The sequence below is a fragment of the Trachypithecus francoisi genome, unplaced genomic scaffold (assembly GCF_009764315.1).
Source record: "Trachypithecus francoisi isolate TF-2019V2 unplaced genomic scaffold, Tfra_2.0 Lachesis_group3, whole genome shotgun sequence".
NCBI lineage: Eukaryota > Metazoa > Chordata > Mammalia > Primates > Cercopithecidae > Trachypithecus > Trachypithecus francoisi.
This window is the reverse complement of record NW_022681468.1, coordinates 2,427,648-2,444,965: the sequence shown is the minus strand read 5'-3', so window position 1 is coordinate 2,444,965 and position 17,318 is coordinate 2,427,648. Positions and strand designations below refer to the sequence as shown.

Genomic DNA, 17,318 nt, shown 5'->3' with positions numbered 1-17,318 from the left:
TGGGGGCGGGGCCTCCTGCTGAGGGTAGCGGACCCGCAGGCGGGATCTCCGGGGATGGAGGGAGTGGGTGAGCGCCAGGGTCGTGCCCAGGGCTTCTAACTTTGGCGAGAGCGTCACTCTGGGGCAGGGCGCGCTGGGGTCCAGGCTCACTGTCCGCTTCCGCCCCCACACCCTGCAGGTGGCCGAGGGCGGCCCGGCCCGCGAGCCGCCGCCGCTGCTGGAGGTGTCCCCCCGAAAGAGGCTACCCGCCGGGCCCGACCAGGACCCATGCGGCAGCCGCCCTGCGCCCGAGGGCGCTGGGGCCGGCGCAGAGCAGGGCCACTCGGCCAGCGGAGGCGGCTGGTGCCGCCACTGCCACACGAAGCTTGTGGAGCTCAAGCGACAGGCGTGGAAGCTGGTCAGCGGGCCCGGGACGACCCTCCGGGTAAGTGACCCTTCCTTAGGCCGACCCCTCCGGGCAGGGCCACGCCGAACTTGGGTGGAACTTGGGACTTGGAGGGAAACAGGGTTCCACGCCTTCCCTGCTGCTGTTTTCACGGAGAGTTATCAGCCAGGACTCCCCTCTGCGGGCCTCAATTTCCCGGTCTGTAACACCAGGTGTGAGCTAGGGCAGCTCGCCCGCCCCCCCCCCCCCCCAGGGGCCCTGCTGCCTCGGATGGGAGGGGCCTGGGCTGGCGTTCCTCCCACAGCCCAGATGTCCCACAGCTGGAACGCAGGTTTGTGTGGGAGGAGGAGGGGAGAGAGCGGATGGCAGGGACTCCACCCAGGGCGGGACAGCTCCTGCCCTGCCAGCAGGGAGAGGTTATTTGGTGCATTGTGGCCCTTGGGGCACCTGGGCCCCCAGCCAGGTGTCTGGAAATTGCATACCTGGGGCCGGGGGGCCTGGCAGGTGAAAGGGTGGGCCATAGCAGCTGGGAGGTCCCTGCCTACTTCTCTCCCAGCCTCAAGGATAAGAACTGTTGTCCCACACCTCCTGGGACAGACTGAGGCAGTGGCTGCCCATAGGGAATTGAGTCTAGGCCCTCTGGGTTCCCCAGGCTCCAGCCCCAGGGGCAGGTGCTTGCAGGGGAGGGGTTCTCCTGGATTTCCAGCCAGTGGGCCTGCCGGCTTTGGAGGGAGCAGGGACCATTGTTCCAGGAACAATGCATGCTGGAAGTTTGCAAAGGCTAGGGGCAGGTGGGGGTCTCCAGAGGAAGCCCGCTGCCGGGCTTTCAGCCTTTATGAAAGAGTTCCTGGGAAGTCCACATAATCCCCATTGAATCTAAATATAGTTCTCTAAGGAGGGCTGTGGGGGTTGGAGTGAGCTGAGACCCTGACTGCCCTGTCTGGGGCTGGGCAGCGTAGGGCAGGGTATTGGTCTGGTTTCTGTCCTAGGCACCCTCTCCCGGCCCTCAGGAGTCTTGGTGAGGGATAGGAGTGCTACAGCCTCTCTCTCTGGCTCAGGCCAGGCACCTGTGGGCCTGTCCTGGGGTAGGACGGGACCCACCCTGTCCTCTGCTCTGGACAGGCTGCAGCCTTGGCCATACTCTGTGCCCCAATGGCCTGTATCTAGTTTAAAAGGCAGCGGGAGACCTTTGAGGGCCCCCTGGAGAGGGCTAGCCAGAGCTAAAGGCCCATCTTGCTGCCTCATTAGGGAAACAGGCCAGAGACAGGAGGGGCATTAGGACTGAGCTGGTCTCCCCATTCTTGGAGTGGACTTGAACAGCTGATGCTGCCTGGCCCTGGGACCATGGTCCTGGCATGGCGTCGTGGAGGGGAAGGGGCTCCTGGTCGTGGGCAGGCCAGGGGGTCCTAGTGGAGAGGGCTGCAGGTCATACTAGTCCCTGGTGGATTCGAGGTTCCTCATCTAGGGGAGTGTCTTGTTCTCTTCTGGCAGGCAGGTCATCAGGGGAGTCCCAGACCGCCCATCTCCAGCCTCCCCTGAACTTGGCCTTTGACACTGGAAACTCCTCTTCCGTGCCAGCTGGGGGCTCCCCCGTCCCTGGCTGGCGCTGGCACTTAGCGCACCGGGGTCCCGGGCTGGGCTCAGCCAGGGCTTTGTTCTGCTCTGGGCCCGCTTCTTCTGCTTTGTGGCCTCCTCTGGCACCTGGGGTCTGTTCTGAAGTGCTGTCCCGCCTGCAGGGTGCTGTGCCCCTGGGAGAGAAGGCCTCATCCTCTACTGTCTCTCCACAGGGCATGAGGGGCTGCACCTGCCATCCTGGGGCCTTACGGGTGTCATTGTGCTGTCCCCTGTGCGGGCCTAGGTCCCCAGAGTCCCAGCAGAATTGCAACCTGCAGCCCTGGCCTGGCCTTCTGGGCCCAGATGTGTGGACATGGCTGCTTCTGTGTTTGGGTTGGGAGGGAAATCTCTGGGGTGGCCAGGGGGACCCCAGTGTGCTCCCCGGAGTCCGGTGCACTGTCCAAGGGGCCCTGGCCTCTGCTGTCTAAGGCCAACGTGGCAAAGAGTATTTAGGGTTGGTGTTCTAGGATTTCCCCAGGGGCCATTTCGTATTTTTTAGGGGAGAGATGAGCTTCTTTGAGGATAGCCCTTTACAGTTTACAGAGAACTTCACAATCATCTGTCTGTCTCATGCTTGGATCTTCAGAGGCCGAGAGAAGTGGGGAAACTTGCTGGGGCCCTCGCCTCTGGGTTCCCTGCCTGTCTCCATTGTGGAGGGGCGCTTAGAGTGTCGAGGGCCAGCCTGCCAGCATCTCCTTGAATGTGTTGCTTTTTAGCCAGCCCGCGATGCCCCCATGGTCCTGCCCATGCTCATCCCCTGCTGGGCCCTTGCCCACCCTCCTGCCAGGAGACAGTTCCCTTGAGCAGGTTCCCGAGAGTTCTTGGCCTCTTTCCTTCTCTGTGACATGGGACCGTCTTTGTGCCCATTGCACAGGTATGTGGAGCATTGCCCTGAAAGGAGGCACTCTCACATTGGCGGCTGCTGCTGCGATTTGCTGAGTTAGGGACTCCAAGTCATTGTGCCTGGGTCTATCAGAGCCCGGGTTCTGGGTCTGCCTCTCCCTTACTGCTGCGTGCTCTCGTCTGCCTGAGCCTGTCTCAGTTCCCTTGTCTGGGCAGTGAGGGTGACCATGGTCTCCCATCTGGGGACCTCATCCCCATGGCATGGATAAGACTGTGCGCTCCCCACCTTTCTGAGCCTGGTGCCCTGTCTGGGGCTGTAGGGGAGGGGGACATTCTCTTCCTGCCCAGGTGGGAGCCCCAGGGGATTGTCTTTCCTGATCTACTTGGCCCTGGGTGTGGAGGCGAAGCCCCATGCTGGGTCTCTGGCCGTGGCTCCTGCTCCTCACTGCGCCCCCACACTGTGCCCTCTGCTCTTACCAGGGTCCTCAGGCCTTGTCTCTGGGCTGACTACTTCAGGACCCCCATGGCCTGGAGCGGCCTCCTGTGGCCTGGCCTCCCCTGGCCTCCAGGGTCCTTTCTCTAATAGGCTGCTCTGTCTGCTGTGCCACAGATGCTGTCCTCCTCCCCAGACCCCCTGGCCTCCCTGGGCTGGAGGCCCTTCAGTGTCCCTGCTCTGGCCTCCGAGGCCCCTTCTCAGGTGCCCCCAACTCTGAGATGTCCCTGTGGGAGGTTGCATCCCAGTGCCTCCCATGCAGCAGGCAAAGCTGGGGCCTCCCTCTTTCTCCGTGAGGCCCCTTGCCTTCCCCATGCTCACCCACCACCGTGAACTGGTTCTGGCAGACCTCTTCCCTCTCCCTGACCCCAGTCCTGGTTTTTCCCCCACAAGAAGGAGCTCTGCCAGGTCAGGCATGGGGTCCGGGTCACCTGGAGGTGTTTGTTGAATGACTGAGTGACTAGCCTTTTCCTCCCACACCCCACTTGCTGGTGGTCACCCCAGGGACTGCTGGGGCTGGATTCCGTCTCTCTGCCCCTCAAAATGACAGTTCCAGTGGAGGATGACGATCCCCCTGCCCCACAAAGGATGGTTCCCTACTTCAAGGAGAGGGTCCCTGCTTGGGGATCCATTCCAGCTGCTGATAGACACGTCATTTGAGGTGTTGGCTCCTCCTGAGACCCTGTGACATTTGAAGCATTAATACCAGTGCTGAATTGATTATCGCCCCTGATGGGGAAAATGATCAATTCTCATTTAGCTCCTGTGCATCTCTTGCTTATCCAGGCAGGGGCCTCGTCCTTATGCCCCCGAGAGCTACAGAACCACTACTGGTGCCGCCCGCTGGTGCCATGCAGCTGCCCATCGAGGCTGTGGCTCTGGGTTCTCCTCCCAGCGAAGCTCCGGAGTGGCCCCTGTGTGCAGGGAATCAGCTGTCCCGGGTCTGAAGCCGGGAACCCTCCTCCCGCTCTGCATGGCTTGGCGAGTCCTGTTTCTCCTTGGAGGCTGCTTGTGGGCCTGTTTGCTTCTCCTCTTGCCTCTCTGGTTTGACTGGAGGAGACTCCTGCCAGTGCTTCGTTCCTCCTCCGTCACTTGTCCGAGGAAGCCCTCTTAGCGCCTGGGATGGATGGGGGCATCTCTGTCTTCACAGCCTCCAGGCCTGTGATTTGGGGGTCCCAGGTCTATTGCCCCCAAATAGGCGATGGTCCTGGGAGGGTGGGAGCTGGACCTGACTGGTCCCACGATGGAAGCTTGCCACTTGCGGTCAGAGCCTCTGGGCCCCCAGACTTGGGGCTGCCGCCTTCCCTTGCTGCTTGGAGCCTGGCCCAGCTTCCACTGCTGCTGGGGCCAGCTTTGTACCTGGCAGTGGCACCCGCGTCAGGGATCCGCAGGGTGGGGTGCCTGGCATCAGCAGCACTCCCAGCTAAGCCCAGGTGTCGCAGGCTTCAGTGGCAGCCTCGGGAGGTGTGAGAGGGGCACGGCTCCCTGGCTGGCAGGCAGGGCACTGGCTCACTCTACCAGGGAAGGGCTCTGCTCGGGAGGCTGTGGAGCGCGGAGCTCACAGTTACCCTCGGGGACAGAGCCCGGGGAAGGGCCAGGAGGAAGCCTGGTCAGGCCCAGCCTTGCTGTGCAGCCTCTGTGGGACCTGGGCTTTCTCTTCCCTGCACGGGCGGTGCTGCCTCCGGGGTTCCCTGTGCTTCAGCATGTGATGGGTTGAGGGCACGTCCCTGTGCTTGTCTTGTCTTTTTGGCTGCTCTGGGGTCCCGGGGATTGAGGGTGGGCGTTTGGGGGAGGACTTGAGCTTGAGGGATGTGAACCATTGTCCTCTGAACACCAGCCAGAAGTGGAGATGGAACCCTAGCGGCTTCCGGGCTACAGGCTTTATGTCGAGGCAGGGCGTGCTCTGGGGCAGTCTGGCCGTGGTCACACGTGGGCTGGGTGGGGATGGGATTGTGGCCGCTGGTCTCACTGCCTCTCTGCTTCCAGGTGGAGGACAGAGAAGGAGGGGGACTGCAGGCCACCCCCAAACCTTCAGCTGCTCAGAGTCCTGCTGGAGGGGCTTGTGAGGGTTTGGAGTGGGCTAAGGGAATGGGTCTGGGGCCTTCCCAAAGCTCCCTTAAGTACCCCGGAAGGATCTCTTATTTGGAAATCAGAAGAGCTGGTTTTTGCCTTAAGTAACAAAGAAAGTCTAGTTCTTCTCTTCCTTTGCCTGCTAGGAAACTCACGGCAAATCTGCTACTCAGCTCTGGACCACATGGGACTTTTCTTCTGTCTTTAATGGGAACGGATCATTCTTTTTGTTCCAATGACGACTGACTGTAGTTGCATGGTTTTGTTTTTAATTTATTTTTGTAGTTCCTGCAAGCCATCACACAATCTTTATGCAAGACAGTGTGGGCTATGAGTAAGTAAATAGAGTAAAAGTGGACTGACTGTGCCTTTGGCGTGTCTGCCTCAGCCTGCTCATCTGGTCCATGGAAGCGGAGTCTGGGCTGTTGGGGGAGTAGCTGTCAGCTGGGCTTTCCCTGGTTCCTGGTGGCAGCCAGGCTGGGTGGTCTGGCCTCTGGAAATCCTGGCCCAGGAATGGGCAGCCCTTGTCAGCCTCTGAGCTCTGCACCCCCGCTGCTCCCTTCCTGCTGGGGTGAACACTGTGCTTGATGAGACTTGCTCAGGGCAGGCTCTGGAGGCTGCCACCCCCACCACAGTGTGTCCTTGCCCTGCAGGGCCTCAGTTTCCCACCTGTGAACAGAGTCCTTGGGCTGCGTCATCACTGTTGCTTCCTCTGGCGCTCAGGGTCACTTTTACTTCAAGTGTCACAGTGTCTTGGTTTTGCTCAGGGGCATGCTGTGGCCACAGCTGCCTCTCCAGGATGGAGTCTTCTAGGCGGGACCCGTGGCCCGAGGCCCTCCGCAGGGCTGCGCTGTGCTCCATGGAGACTCTTCAGGCCACCTGTCCCCGACCCCAGCAGCATCCTAGGCCTCAACTGTAGGGCTGGGGAGGGGTGGGTGGCCCAGCCCGGTGCCTGGGGCCGATGGCAATGTCTAGTCCCGCCTGGCCCAGTGCTAGGCCGCTCAGCTCAGCGTGCTGCATGGGGCCTGGGATGGATGTACTGGCTTCCCTCCTGCGCTGGCCTCTGACCCCATGTGATGGGTGCTGCCTGAGCTTTGGCCTCTGTTTCTGGTGGAGCGTGCCACGTGCTGGCCCTTGCCCAGTGCCCTCAGGGAGCTCTTCCTAAATGTCCTGTCCCCATCTTCCCTCCCCAGCTCCTAGCTGCAGTTCATGGCTGCAGCCCAGCTCTGCCTCCCAGTGGCCTCCAGGACCCTCACCCCTGCCGCCAACATGACCTCCACAAAGCCCTCGTCCTCCAGCCGCCTGACCTAGCCTGTGGGGGCTCCCCGAGCAAGGCTGAAAGGCCCCTCCTTCTCTCATCCCTGGGGCTCCCTCTCCCCCACCCCCAACATTTGCCTTCACCAGGAAGAAGTGTCAGGTGACCTAGCTCCAAGCTTTATTTTCCACGCCTGGCTTTCTATCTTTTTCTCCTGAGGGTGGGGCTGGGGACCCCCCATCAGCCCAGAGGCTCCCCAAGACGGGCCAACAAGGCAGTGGCAGGGGTGCATCTCTGGGCCTTGTGGTCACCCAGGTCTGAGTTGGAACCACAGCTCTGTGGCCCTGGCGCTGTGGTCTGAGGGAGGTGTCTCAGTCTCTCTGAGCCTCAGTCTATAAAGGGGTCACAGACTCATGGCAACCAGTGAACAAGGTAGTTGTTTTTGGGGGTGGGTGGCCCCTAAGGCTGTGCAGGGAGGCCAGGGGTGCCTGGCAGGGGTGTGTCTGGGTGTTGGGATGGTGCCAGGGGCCCAGCCTGCCTGCTGGTTGATTGGGAGAAGGCTTGTCCTGGTCCTGCCCAACTTCCTGGCTGCGTTTGGTGTTGTGGGAGGGGCTGTACCTTGTGGGGCATGGGGTCCCTGCCCTCTGTAGATGCCCCAGAGGCCTGTGAGGAGAGGGGCTGAGGGCGGAGGCCAGGAGGTCTGAACTCATCCCTGTGCCTACAGTATGGTGGGAAGGGCACGGAGGGCTCAGGCCTGAGGAGCCGGGCAGCTGGGATGCAGGGGCGGCAACCACCACAGACCCTCTTTGCCGGCTGGGGAAGAAGTGGGGGCATGGGGTGTGGGTGACTCACTCGCAGCTACAGAGCCAGGCCCTCCCTGGCTCCTCCTTTGCCACTGTGTTTCCATAAGCAAAGTGCTGTGGCCATGGGAAGGCCCTGGGAAGGTGCGGTCCTGGCGTCTGGATGGCTCCTGGGGCGGCAGTGTTTGATCTCAGAGTTAAACCCAGGAGACGGGGCGGGGGTCTCCAACGGGTGGGCCTGTGAAAAGCCCCGAGATGGGCCTGGCTGGAGCTCACGTGAAGACCGTCACAGGGCAGGCCAGGTGACAGGAGGTGGGCGCTCTGGGGGCTGTGTTTGGAGTGGAGCTGCGCTCCAGCCCTGGGATCCTGGGCACTCTTGGCAGCCTTGTAGGAGGAGTTGGTGGTGTGGACAGTCCTGTGGCCCCTCACATGCAGAGGCTTCCGAGTTTCTGCTCAGGGATGCCTGGGGCCACTGGGAGGCAGGGGCTTGATTTGAAACTGAGTCCACGGGGCCCCTTGCCTTGCCTGGTAACTACAGCCTGTACAGAGTTGGATTGAGTGTGCAGGTGACCCCCAAGCCCCTGCAGTGTGCTGAGCATACCTCTGAGCACTGGGGTTCCTGATGAGCCTGACCCTCTGCCACCCCACCTTGCTGGGGCCATCCTTGCCTATCTGGCCTTTAACCACCCATAGCTCCAGATCCCAACATGGCATGCGGTGGAAGACAGGGGAGGCCATTGAGGGGACGAGGGTCTCAATGAGCTTGTCTGTGCCCCGAGTTGCCCAGCTGGGCTGACGCCTGGTACAGGCCCTTGGGGATGGCGTGCCGGCCAGTGCTGGGTGGACTGGGCTGTGTCCCTGCTCCCTCCCCTCCCAGCAGAAGAGGAAGGGGGTAGGAGGCCTTCAGAACTGCAGACCCATAGGATGGGAATGGTCCCTGAAGTCCTGGCTGGCAGACCAGGGAGGGTCTGGGCCTTTAGAGAGGTGCCCAGCTGGGCAGGAGGGGCACTGGGGCAGCCAGGTGTGGCCAGCTAGTTTCCAGATCAGAACACCGAGCCGGCTCCTTGCCCCCCGCCCTGATGGCCTGCACCAGATGTGGACATGTCCTGGACAGAAGGGCTGCCGCCTGGCCGGGGGTCCCTTCCCGCCACCTGGCCGGGGGTCCCTTCCTGCCGCCTGGCCGGGGGTCCCTTCCTGCACCTGTTGTCAGCTCCGGAAACAGTGGCTGCTCGAGGTTGCAGCCCAGCACACTTTGTTTGGGAAGGAAAGGGAGGCAAGATCTGGAGGTCACGACCCGTGGAGTCCTTACGTGGGCTGCCCACACGTGCACACCTCACTGCGTGGATCGGGGAGGGGCTTTGGGGCCTAGTTGCCTTCCCAGCGAGTGCCAGAGCTCCCTTTGTGGAGACGGGTGATGGGGACTCAGAGAGGGCCTCGTGTGGCTGAGGTCCTGGGGTCTGATGGCATGGTCTCTGAACTGGGAGCAGGACCGTCCCCCGCCGCCCCGCTGTCCCATGGTGGCCTTGCCTGGCAGGGACCCCGCCCCGCTGTCCCATGGTGGCCTTGCCTGGCAGGGAAGTTTGATCAGCTGTTCTTTCCCGTGGGCAGTGGCTGGCTGGAGCTGGGAGACCTCTCTCCTTCAGTGACGGGGAACGGGGAGTCCCCGGTGAGGTCCCCCAGGCCTCACATGTAGGAGAAAATGGAAAGATTACTTAAAGCAACTCAGAGACCCCAGAAACAAAATAAAGAACAAAGTCATGATTTGCAAGTAGGGGGGAGGCTCCCTAAAACCCAGGCGCTTGATAGGTAGGCTGTGCTTGATGCTAAATTGAATCAAATGAAGAAAAACATTTTCCAAATGCAAGTAAAGTATCTGTTTAATTAGACCATAAAGAGAAAATTAAAAGTCATATTTTGCAGTGGAGTAATTACTGTCTTCCTCAAGGCACCAAGGCTGTGCCTCAAGGCACCAAGGCTGTGGAGGCCTGGGTGACAGGCAGTCCTGCTGTCTGGGGCTTTTAGGACTTCAGATTCCTGAAATTGGGGCAGTGACCCGTTGGGGGCTGGGCCAGAGGACCTGGTGAGCTGCCAAGATGGCTGGGAGAGGAGGCCTGGCCCCACTGCCCGGCCTGCGCAGAGGTTGGAAGGTGCAGGAAGTGGCCACAGAGCAGGATTTGTTGTTGTTGGCGGCGGGGGCTGTGCGGTCGGGGAGGGGGAGGGGCAGGGCTACAGGGCTGGGCCGCCTTTGTCTCTCTGAGGGCTGCGTCTGGAGTCTGCCGTGCGCGGAGCAGTCAGTGGTGTGGGAGACCCTCGCCTTCGCCTTCTGGGGCCCAAGATGCCCATCTCTGGGAGCCACCCGTGTCAGCAGCGGCCTCCCTGAGCCCCTCCCTGGAGCCCTGAGTGCTGGCCCAGTGTGCTGGGTGGGACGCTGACTTCTCCTCCTGTCGTAGCCGGACAGTGTGCTGGGCCCCAGGCTGGTCTCGCAAATGGGAGGTCTCAGGTCCCCTGGGCTGGGCTGTGTGGCTCTGAGTGGCCCCGGCAAGCAGCCCTGTGGTTCTGTTTCTGCCCGAGCAGCCTGTGCCCTGGCCCCTGTACTGTGCCAGCCTGGTGCAGCCTGGCTGGTGTGATGGCTCAGTAGTAGGGGTGATGGCGCCCGGTCCCATTCAGCATCTTGCTGTCTTGCGCTAGGCTGGTCTTGCGTGAGTGACTAGGGTTGGAGAGATGGCCCCTGCCCTGTGCCTGTTCAGGGGCTTGAATTCCTGGGGCCTTGGATGGGCCTCTCAGTGCCCCCCATGGAGCCCGCTGGGTCAGGGTTGGGTGGTGAGAGTCCCTGAGAGGAGGACCTGGTGGCCCGTCCTGGGGAGGGGTGCGTGGCCCCCTTGTTGGCTTTCGCTGTGGGGCCCGGCCTCCAGGATGCTGCCTGGCACCTGGGCTGCTGGGGGAAGGTACCCTGGCCCAGATGCCTGGGCCGTCACTGTTGCTGAGCAGGTGACCGGCAGCCTCGGCTTCTCCCCAGTGGGGTCTTCAGCTTGATGGGCCCCCCTCCAGCACAGGCCCCCAAACACCTGGGACTTGGATGCCCAGAGCTCTGAGGCCTGGATAGGTCTGGGGCCTCCCTGGCAGCTGCTGTCTGAATTCCTGATGGCGAAGCTGGGTGGGGGCTTGGGCGGGGGGCACTGGGCGGGGACCGCTCTGGCTTCCTGTCCCCTTTTCCCTGCCGCCCCTCTGCCTGGCCAGCCCGTGGTGGGCGGTGCATTCTCAGGGCGGTCGGGGCTCCCTCCCTCCCCTGCCCTCCGCTCTCCTTCCTGCCTCCTGCCGTGCAGCCCCGGAGGGAAGGGCAGGGTGGGCTTCCCAAGGCCTGAGGTCGCTGGATGGGCAGAGGCCGCCTGGCCTGTCGAGAAGCTCCAGAATGGGGGGCTGGGGGCCGGGCTGAGGGCCAGGCTGCTTGTCAGGTTGGGTTAATGGCTCCGGCAGGCGGGGACTTCCTTCCCCTTCACTTGGGCCACCAGGGCAGCCTCCTACTGAGTGGAAAATCAGCATAATCTGAGCCCGACTGGAAAACAGGCCCTGTCTGCCCTCAGCTTGTGGCTGGGACTGAGGCCAGGGGCCAGTTCTGGGTTCCACATGTAGACCTGTGTGCCCGCTGGCTGCATCAGCAGAGCTAAGCGGGGCTCCTGCAGAGTCTGCTCTGGTAGGGCCCTTCCCTCCTCCTCCTCCTCCCTCCTCCTCCTCCTCCCCCTCCTCCTCCTCCCCCCCTCCTCCTCCTCCTCCCCCTCCTCCTCCTCCTCCCCCTCCTCCTCCTCCTCCCCCTCCTCCTCCCCCTCCTCCTCCTCCTCCCCCTCCTCCTCCTCCTCCTCTGCAGGGCTCCTTGTGGCTGACCTCAGCGAATCCCCGAAGCAGCAGGAGGGAGGGGCATTGGCTAATCGGGACCAGACATGCCAGGCACTTCAGAGGCTCTGCAGGCCCCTGGCTGGAGGAAATCCAGGCCTCTGGAGTGGCCCATAAATCAGGCATCTGGGCCTGGTGGGGGTCGCCCTTTCATGCGACCTGGTCTGCCTAGGACTGTGGGGAGTGTGAGGTGGTCCTGGGGGAACATGATTGCCGCACATGCTTGGCTGACACTGGCCACCCTGGACCACAGCTGTCACCACGATGAGCCTCCAGGGCGTCTGTGGACAAGGGCCCAGCCAGCCAAGGACAGGCTTAAGGAATGTGGGTGGGGTGAATGAGACACCCTTTCCCCGGTGTGATGGGCCTCAGCTTCCTCATCTGAGAAATGGGCACATTTGAGAAAGCCACAGTGCCTTCTGTGGCCAACAGGGTGGCTGCATTGGAGTCTGGTCTTGCCTGGAATCCCTTGGGGCAGTGTGGCCAGCCATGGAGCCAGGGACTGCCTGGGGCCAGATGGGGTGGGGAGGCCCAGGTTGCAGGTGGTGGGGAAGTTGGGGGCTGGTGGAGGACCCATGTTGGGTGGTGTTCGGAAAGCCCTGGGTGGTCACGGCCATAGCAGGGCTGGGCTGGTGCTGTCCGGGGGGCTGCCCAGGCTGGGTGCCCTATAGCTGGGACACCCCTTGGGGAGGGGGTGTAGATGCAGAGGGCCTGGACCCCTCCACAGAGAACAGGACAGACACTGGTCCTGGCTCCGGCCCTGACTGTTGCAGAGCGGTCCCAGCGGCAAGGCCAGAGCCTGGTGGGGTGGCGAGGGACACGGGTGGGCCCCAGGGAGGAGTGAGCCTCCTGGTCAGTTCTCTCCCGGTGAGCTTTGCTCTGTGGCTTGTCTCCTTCTTGCTCCTCCTCCTCCTTCTGGAAGACGTCACTGCCTCCAGGAAGCCCTCCCTGAATTTGAGGCTGGGTGAGGAGCATCCTCTGGGTTCTCCTGACTCTTGTTTTTAGCCGTTTCTAAAACCCAGTCTCATGGCCGGAGAAACCTGTGTCCCCCAGTTCAGGGAAGGGGACAGTCACCAAACAGGGTGCAGCCCAGTGCACAGCGCAGACCCTGGGGGCAGCTGGAGTGTGGTGGGGGGCAGGGCCCTGGGCTGTACCCGATCCTGCGGCCCTTGCGCCCCTGCGGTGAGCTCGTGTGCCCTCTAGGAGTGTCTCCGTGGGCGGCCTTGGCTTCTGTTGACACCATTACAGCAGCACTGGTTTGATTTTCCACCTGCCGCACTGGGGCTGGAGACCTGGAGAGGAAGGGGGAGGGTCTCCTGCCCCCCCGCTCCGCCTTGAGTGAGTGTGGGTGAGGGAGGCCCTTGTGGCTCTGGAAGAGACGTTGCTTTTAAGGGGCCCTGCTGCTCGCCAGTCTCCTGCGTGTCCCCGGCCAGGCGGCCTTAGCTGACAGTGGTCTGGTTGTCCAGGAGCCACAAACCTTCCTTGTTAGCTGCAGGCCGGGGCGGTTAATGACGGCTGGGGAAGGTGGGCAGTTAACAAGGACATTGCGAGCCTCACGATGAAGCCTGATAATTATTTTCCTGCTGGGCTCGTGTGGATGAAACTCTTTGGACTTATTAATCTGTTACGGATGGTGTGGTGGCCAGGCGGGGGCTCGAGGCTTCATGGAGGGTGAGAGTGCTGCTGGGCTCTGGGTGCCGGCCCTCCCTCCCCAGGCGCTGACCCCACCTTTGTCCCTTGCTGTCCTCAGGATCCTTGCCTCTCTGCCCTGCTTCTCGACAAGCTCCCAGCACCTGGGGCCCTGCCAGCCTGTCGCCCAGAGGCTGAGCGCCGCTGTGACGTCTGCGCCACACACCTGCAGCAGCTCACACGGGAGGCCATGCACCTGCTGCAGGCCCCTGCCAGCCACGAGGACCTCGACGCCCCCCATGGAGGCCCCAGCCTCGCACCCCCCAGCACCACGACCAGCTCGAGGGACACGCCAGGACCAGCAGGTCCTGCAGGGAGGCAGCCAGGCCGAGCCGGGCCAGACAGGACCAAGGGGCTGGCCTGGCCCCCCGGGCCCAGTGTCCAGGTGTCTGTGGCACCTGCGGGTCTTGGAGGGGCGCTGAGCACGGTCACCATCCAGGCTCAGCAGTGCCTGGAGGGCATGTGGAGCGTCTCGCGGGTCAACAGCTTCCTCCCGCCGGCATGCCTGGTGAGTGTTTTTCTCAGCGGATGGGGGCTGCTGGCCTCTTCCATCAGAACTGGGCTTCCTTCGGGGGTTTCTGTCCATGCTGAGTGCCCTGCAGTAAGGCTTCCCTGAAGGGAGGGGACTGCGTGCATGGGGCTTCCCCAGACACTCCTGGGGCCCCACATCAGATGCACCCTCCATGATGCACAGCAGCTACTCTCAGGTTCCTGCCCGACTCAGCGAATACCTTCTTTGGGAGCACGTGCCCCTCCCTGGCTGTCTTTTGAGACTGGGGCTGAGGGCTCACCAGCGCCCAACACAGGGCTTGACGATGCACAGTGCACCATACGTAGATCAGGGCTCACTAGGCAGATGGAGTAGGAGGACCCTTGCGGCAGAGCGAGGGCCGTGCGGAGGCCTGGGGGTGCGAGGCATCCATGGACGTCGGTGTGTGTGGCTGCATGGAGAAGCCTCCCTGCATCGCCTGCCCGTGTGGCACCCCGGGGGCGGAGGGACGTGTGGGCCCCCCTGCATTGCCCACCCCTGTGGCACCCCGGGGGCGGTGGGATGGGCGGGTGGCTGTGAAGAGCCCTGTTTCTGCCGGGCACACTGTCCAGTCACCGCAGAGCGACCAGCACAAGCTTGCCCTTCTCCCTTGGTCTCCAGGCCTGGTGGCATTTCCAAGGGCAGACAGAGGTGCAGAGACCCCATAGTCTCTGGGGCAACATTGACCGCTGATCCTGAGGCCAGCCAGACCCTGCCCTTGCCTTCTGGGCTTTCAGCCTCCCTGTGACTGGTGAGGTGGCCTGTCTGGACATCAAGATCCTGCCCCAGCTGGGGGCTGGCCTTGGCTCTAGGTGCCTTGGCACTGGCTGCTGGGCTGCCCTAGGGGTCGAGGTGCACAGAGGCCCATGGGAGGAACTTCTGGACACCCCCTGGGTCCCAGCTGGTGTGATGATTCCCCTGTGGCCTCGGCACCCACACCCTTTCACCTATGAACTCCCTGGTGAGGCCAAGAAGAGGGAGCCCTACCCTTGCCATGAGGTGCCTCCTGGCCCCAGAGCTGGGCATCCTGGGAGGGGTAGGTGGGGACGGTGCTGGGGGCTGCAGCAGGTGAGCTGGGCAGCATCCTGGAGGAGGTGGCATTGAGCTGGGCCTGTGTGGAAGAATCGGGCTGGGCCCAAAACCCAGGATGGTGGGCACAGGTGCCTCCGTCTCCTGCTCTTGTCTCCCTGGGCCACTCGGCCTCACTGCACCCTATCTGTTGCTGAGGGTCCCAGCGGGTGGGGGTGGAGAAGATTGCAGACCCCTTGCTGGGCAGCCCTGCTGGGGGATGGCGCACTGTGAACGGCAGGCATTTAGGCACCCTCTCTGTGTTATGTGCACATTGATCGTGGCCAGGGTGGGTGGGAATGGATTTATAATTAGACAACAGTCTGGGCGATCAATAGGGAGATTATTAGAACCATAAATAGAACTTTAGGATTCAGATGAGGTAATTTCCCCTGAACCAGGGCATCGATCATTAGCGTGGCCCTGGAATGTTAATGTTGCCTGTTAGACTCTAGAGTTAAATACTTGTGGAGAGACGCGCTGCAGATCTCCACCACAGACCGTCAGCCACCCCTGGGCGGAGTGAGATTGTTCCAAGGCGAACATTGATCTGGGGCGAGCGGGTGGGACGGGGGTGCTGTAGCCCTCTCTGTTACACGATGTGGAGGGGAGGGGCAGGGCCCAGCCATGGCAATTTGGCCTCGGCCGAGGCTTGGCAGGGGATGCTGAACGTGGCTGGGTCTGGCCAGAAGAGGCTGATCCTTGGAAGGGTGGTGGGTGGCCCAGGGCTCTCAGGACCCCCTGCAGCCACAGGTGGGGCCTGGAACATCCCACATCTTGAGCATCCAGAGACTCCTGGGCTATGGAGCCGCCTGGCAAGGCTGTCCAGCGGTTCTTTCCTGGCTGTTGGGCCGGGGCAGTGCTGCCATTGCAGAGGGCAGAAGCTGCCCATGGAACCTCGCCCTGCGCCTGTCCCCGTGCCTGTCCCCCCACCCCTCCTGCCCTGAGAGCTCTGGACGGTGGTCATGGGGGCCACCCCAGTGCCCTGTCTGCACCACCAGAGGCTGTCAGGGTCTGGGACACGCTGCGAACCGTGGCGCGTTTCACACTGTGAACCAAGCTGCGAGACCGAGGCTGTGACCTTCAGAGCCCACAGTGGGTTGCAAGCGGCACAGTGGACCTCCACAGAGGGGTGGCCCGGTGGGCAGTGCGGGGTGCTGGAAGTGTTGGCGGTGGCCCAGAGGAGCTGGGGTGCCTCCGTACTTGGAGGTTGGGTGGCACCAGCTTGGGGGCTCCTGCCACCCCTGTGCTGGACTGCAGGGGCTCTGGAGGGTGTCCCATGGTCCTCACAGTGAGACAGGCCAGGCAGGGGCAGATCTTTCAACTCAGGGCTGTCCAGGCCCTAAGACCCTTTGAGTGACGAGGCTGGAGCTTCGCATGGGTGGGTGGATCCGCCCCATGGGGCTCTACAGGGTGGCACACATCCACACCTGTGCAGGGGTGACACTGGCAACTGAGAGTTCCGCTCTGAGCCTCCCTGGCCGCTCCTCGGCCCCTCCTCCTCCCTTTCTCCCCCGACTTTTCAGCACAAAATAGCACCCAGTGAAGCATTTATCTGGGGGGCTGGTGTCTTTCGCGGGCCAGAACCTTACAGATGCGTTTGGGCTTGGAGGGCTCCTAAGAAAAGGGTTAGCTTGGCGTTTCCTAAACTGTGTTCCATGGAACCCTGGTGTTCCCCGAGGTCGCAGGTGCTCTCTGGTGGCTGCCTGGTGCCTGCTGTGGTTAGGAAGCTCTCACTGGGGTGGGTCCTGTGCGGCTATGCTTGGGGCCCTTGGCTGTGCGCCCCTTGGCCTCACGCTCCCCTCTCTCTTGCCTTTCCTTCCGCTGCTGCTGTGGCGCCTCCATCACATGTTCTGTTTGGCCGCCCGCCACCCCTCTCTTCTGCCCCTGTGTTGTGGTCTTCCCTCTCGCCGTCCTCCCCCGCCCCCGGCTCTCGCTTTGCCAGACGGCTTCTTTTGGCATGCCCGGGCTCTGCTTCCGGCAGGAATTGGCAGTGGCCGTCCCGGCGGATGGGGCGGTGTCCCGGCAGCGCGTGGGACGGTGGAGCCGAGGCGCGTGCCGGACTCCTGAGACAGGTCAGTGTGGGGAGGCCCAGCTGGCTGCAGGCCTGCACCGTTGCTGGGCGGGGCCGGAACCTTCTGGCCGGAGGTGGAGAGGCTGGCTTGAGATGGGGGAGGGCTCGGGCCCTGTGGGAAGAGGGCGGAGGGGCCGGTGGGCTGTGGTGTAGCAGCTCTGTCCCCGTTGTGGCCCCTCCAGCCTCAATGCCCCTGTCCAGTGGGGGAAGCAGGGTATCCTGGTGCCTCACTGGACACTGTGATTGGGCCTGGCCCAGGATGCCAAATGTGGCCCTACGGTGGTGCCATCGCGACAAGCCACCTGTGGGTGCCGTGCCAGCTGTGGGTGGTACGACCCCGGCCCCGGCCCCCAGGAGAACTGGCCCTGGGTGCTGACTGCCATGCCCAGGTGTGCTCAACCAGACCCAGCTCTGCTTGGGGGGCTCAGGACCTGTTGTTAACATTGTAACTTTAAAGATAACTCTTTCCTGTCTGCTCAGCAAAGGAGTTTCGGCCTTTGATAAGGAGCACATACATTAAGTGATGAAATAGAATTCACATTTGAGGTGAGGGGGTGGCTTGGAGAAGGAGAGGGCTGGCCAGGCTGGGTTCAGAGGGATGTATAGGAGT

General features: G+C 62.6%; 1 protein-coding gene across 5 annotated transcripts in view; it reads left to right on the top strand.

Annotated features, from left to right (window-relative positions):
- KIF26A (kinesin family member 26A) overlaps positions 1-17,318 on the top strand; it is a 42,788-nt gene that overhangs the window by 2,422 nt on the left and 23,048 nt on the right. For 4 of the 5 annotated variants that reach the window (XM_033191103.1, XM_033191102.1, XM_033191106.1 and 1 more), the window contains exons 2-3: positions 179-424; positions 13,099-13,545. In XM_033191103.1, coding sequence (XP_033046994.1) covers positions 179-424; positions 13,099-13,545 — 693 coding nt within the window. The remainder of the gene's footprint in view (positions 1-178; positions 425-13,098; positions 13,546-17,318) is intronic. The other variant, XM_033191107.1, reaches the window with a different exon arrangement.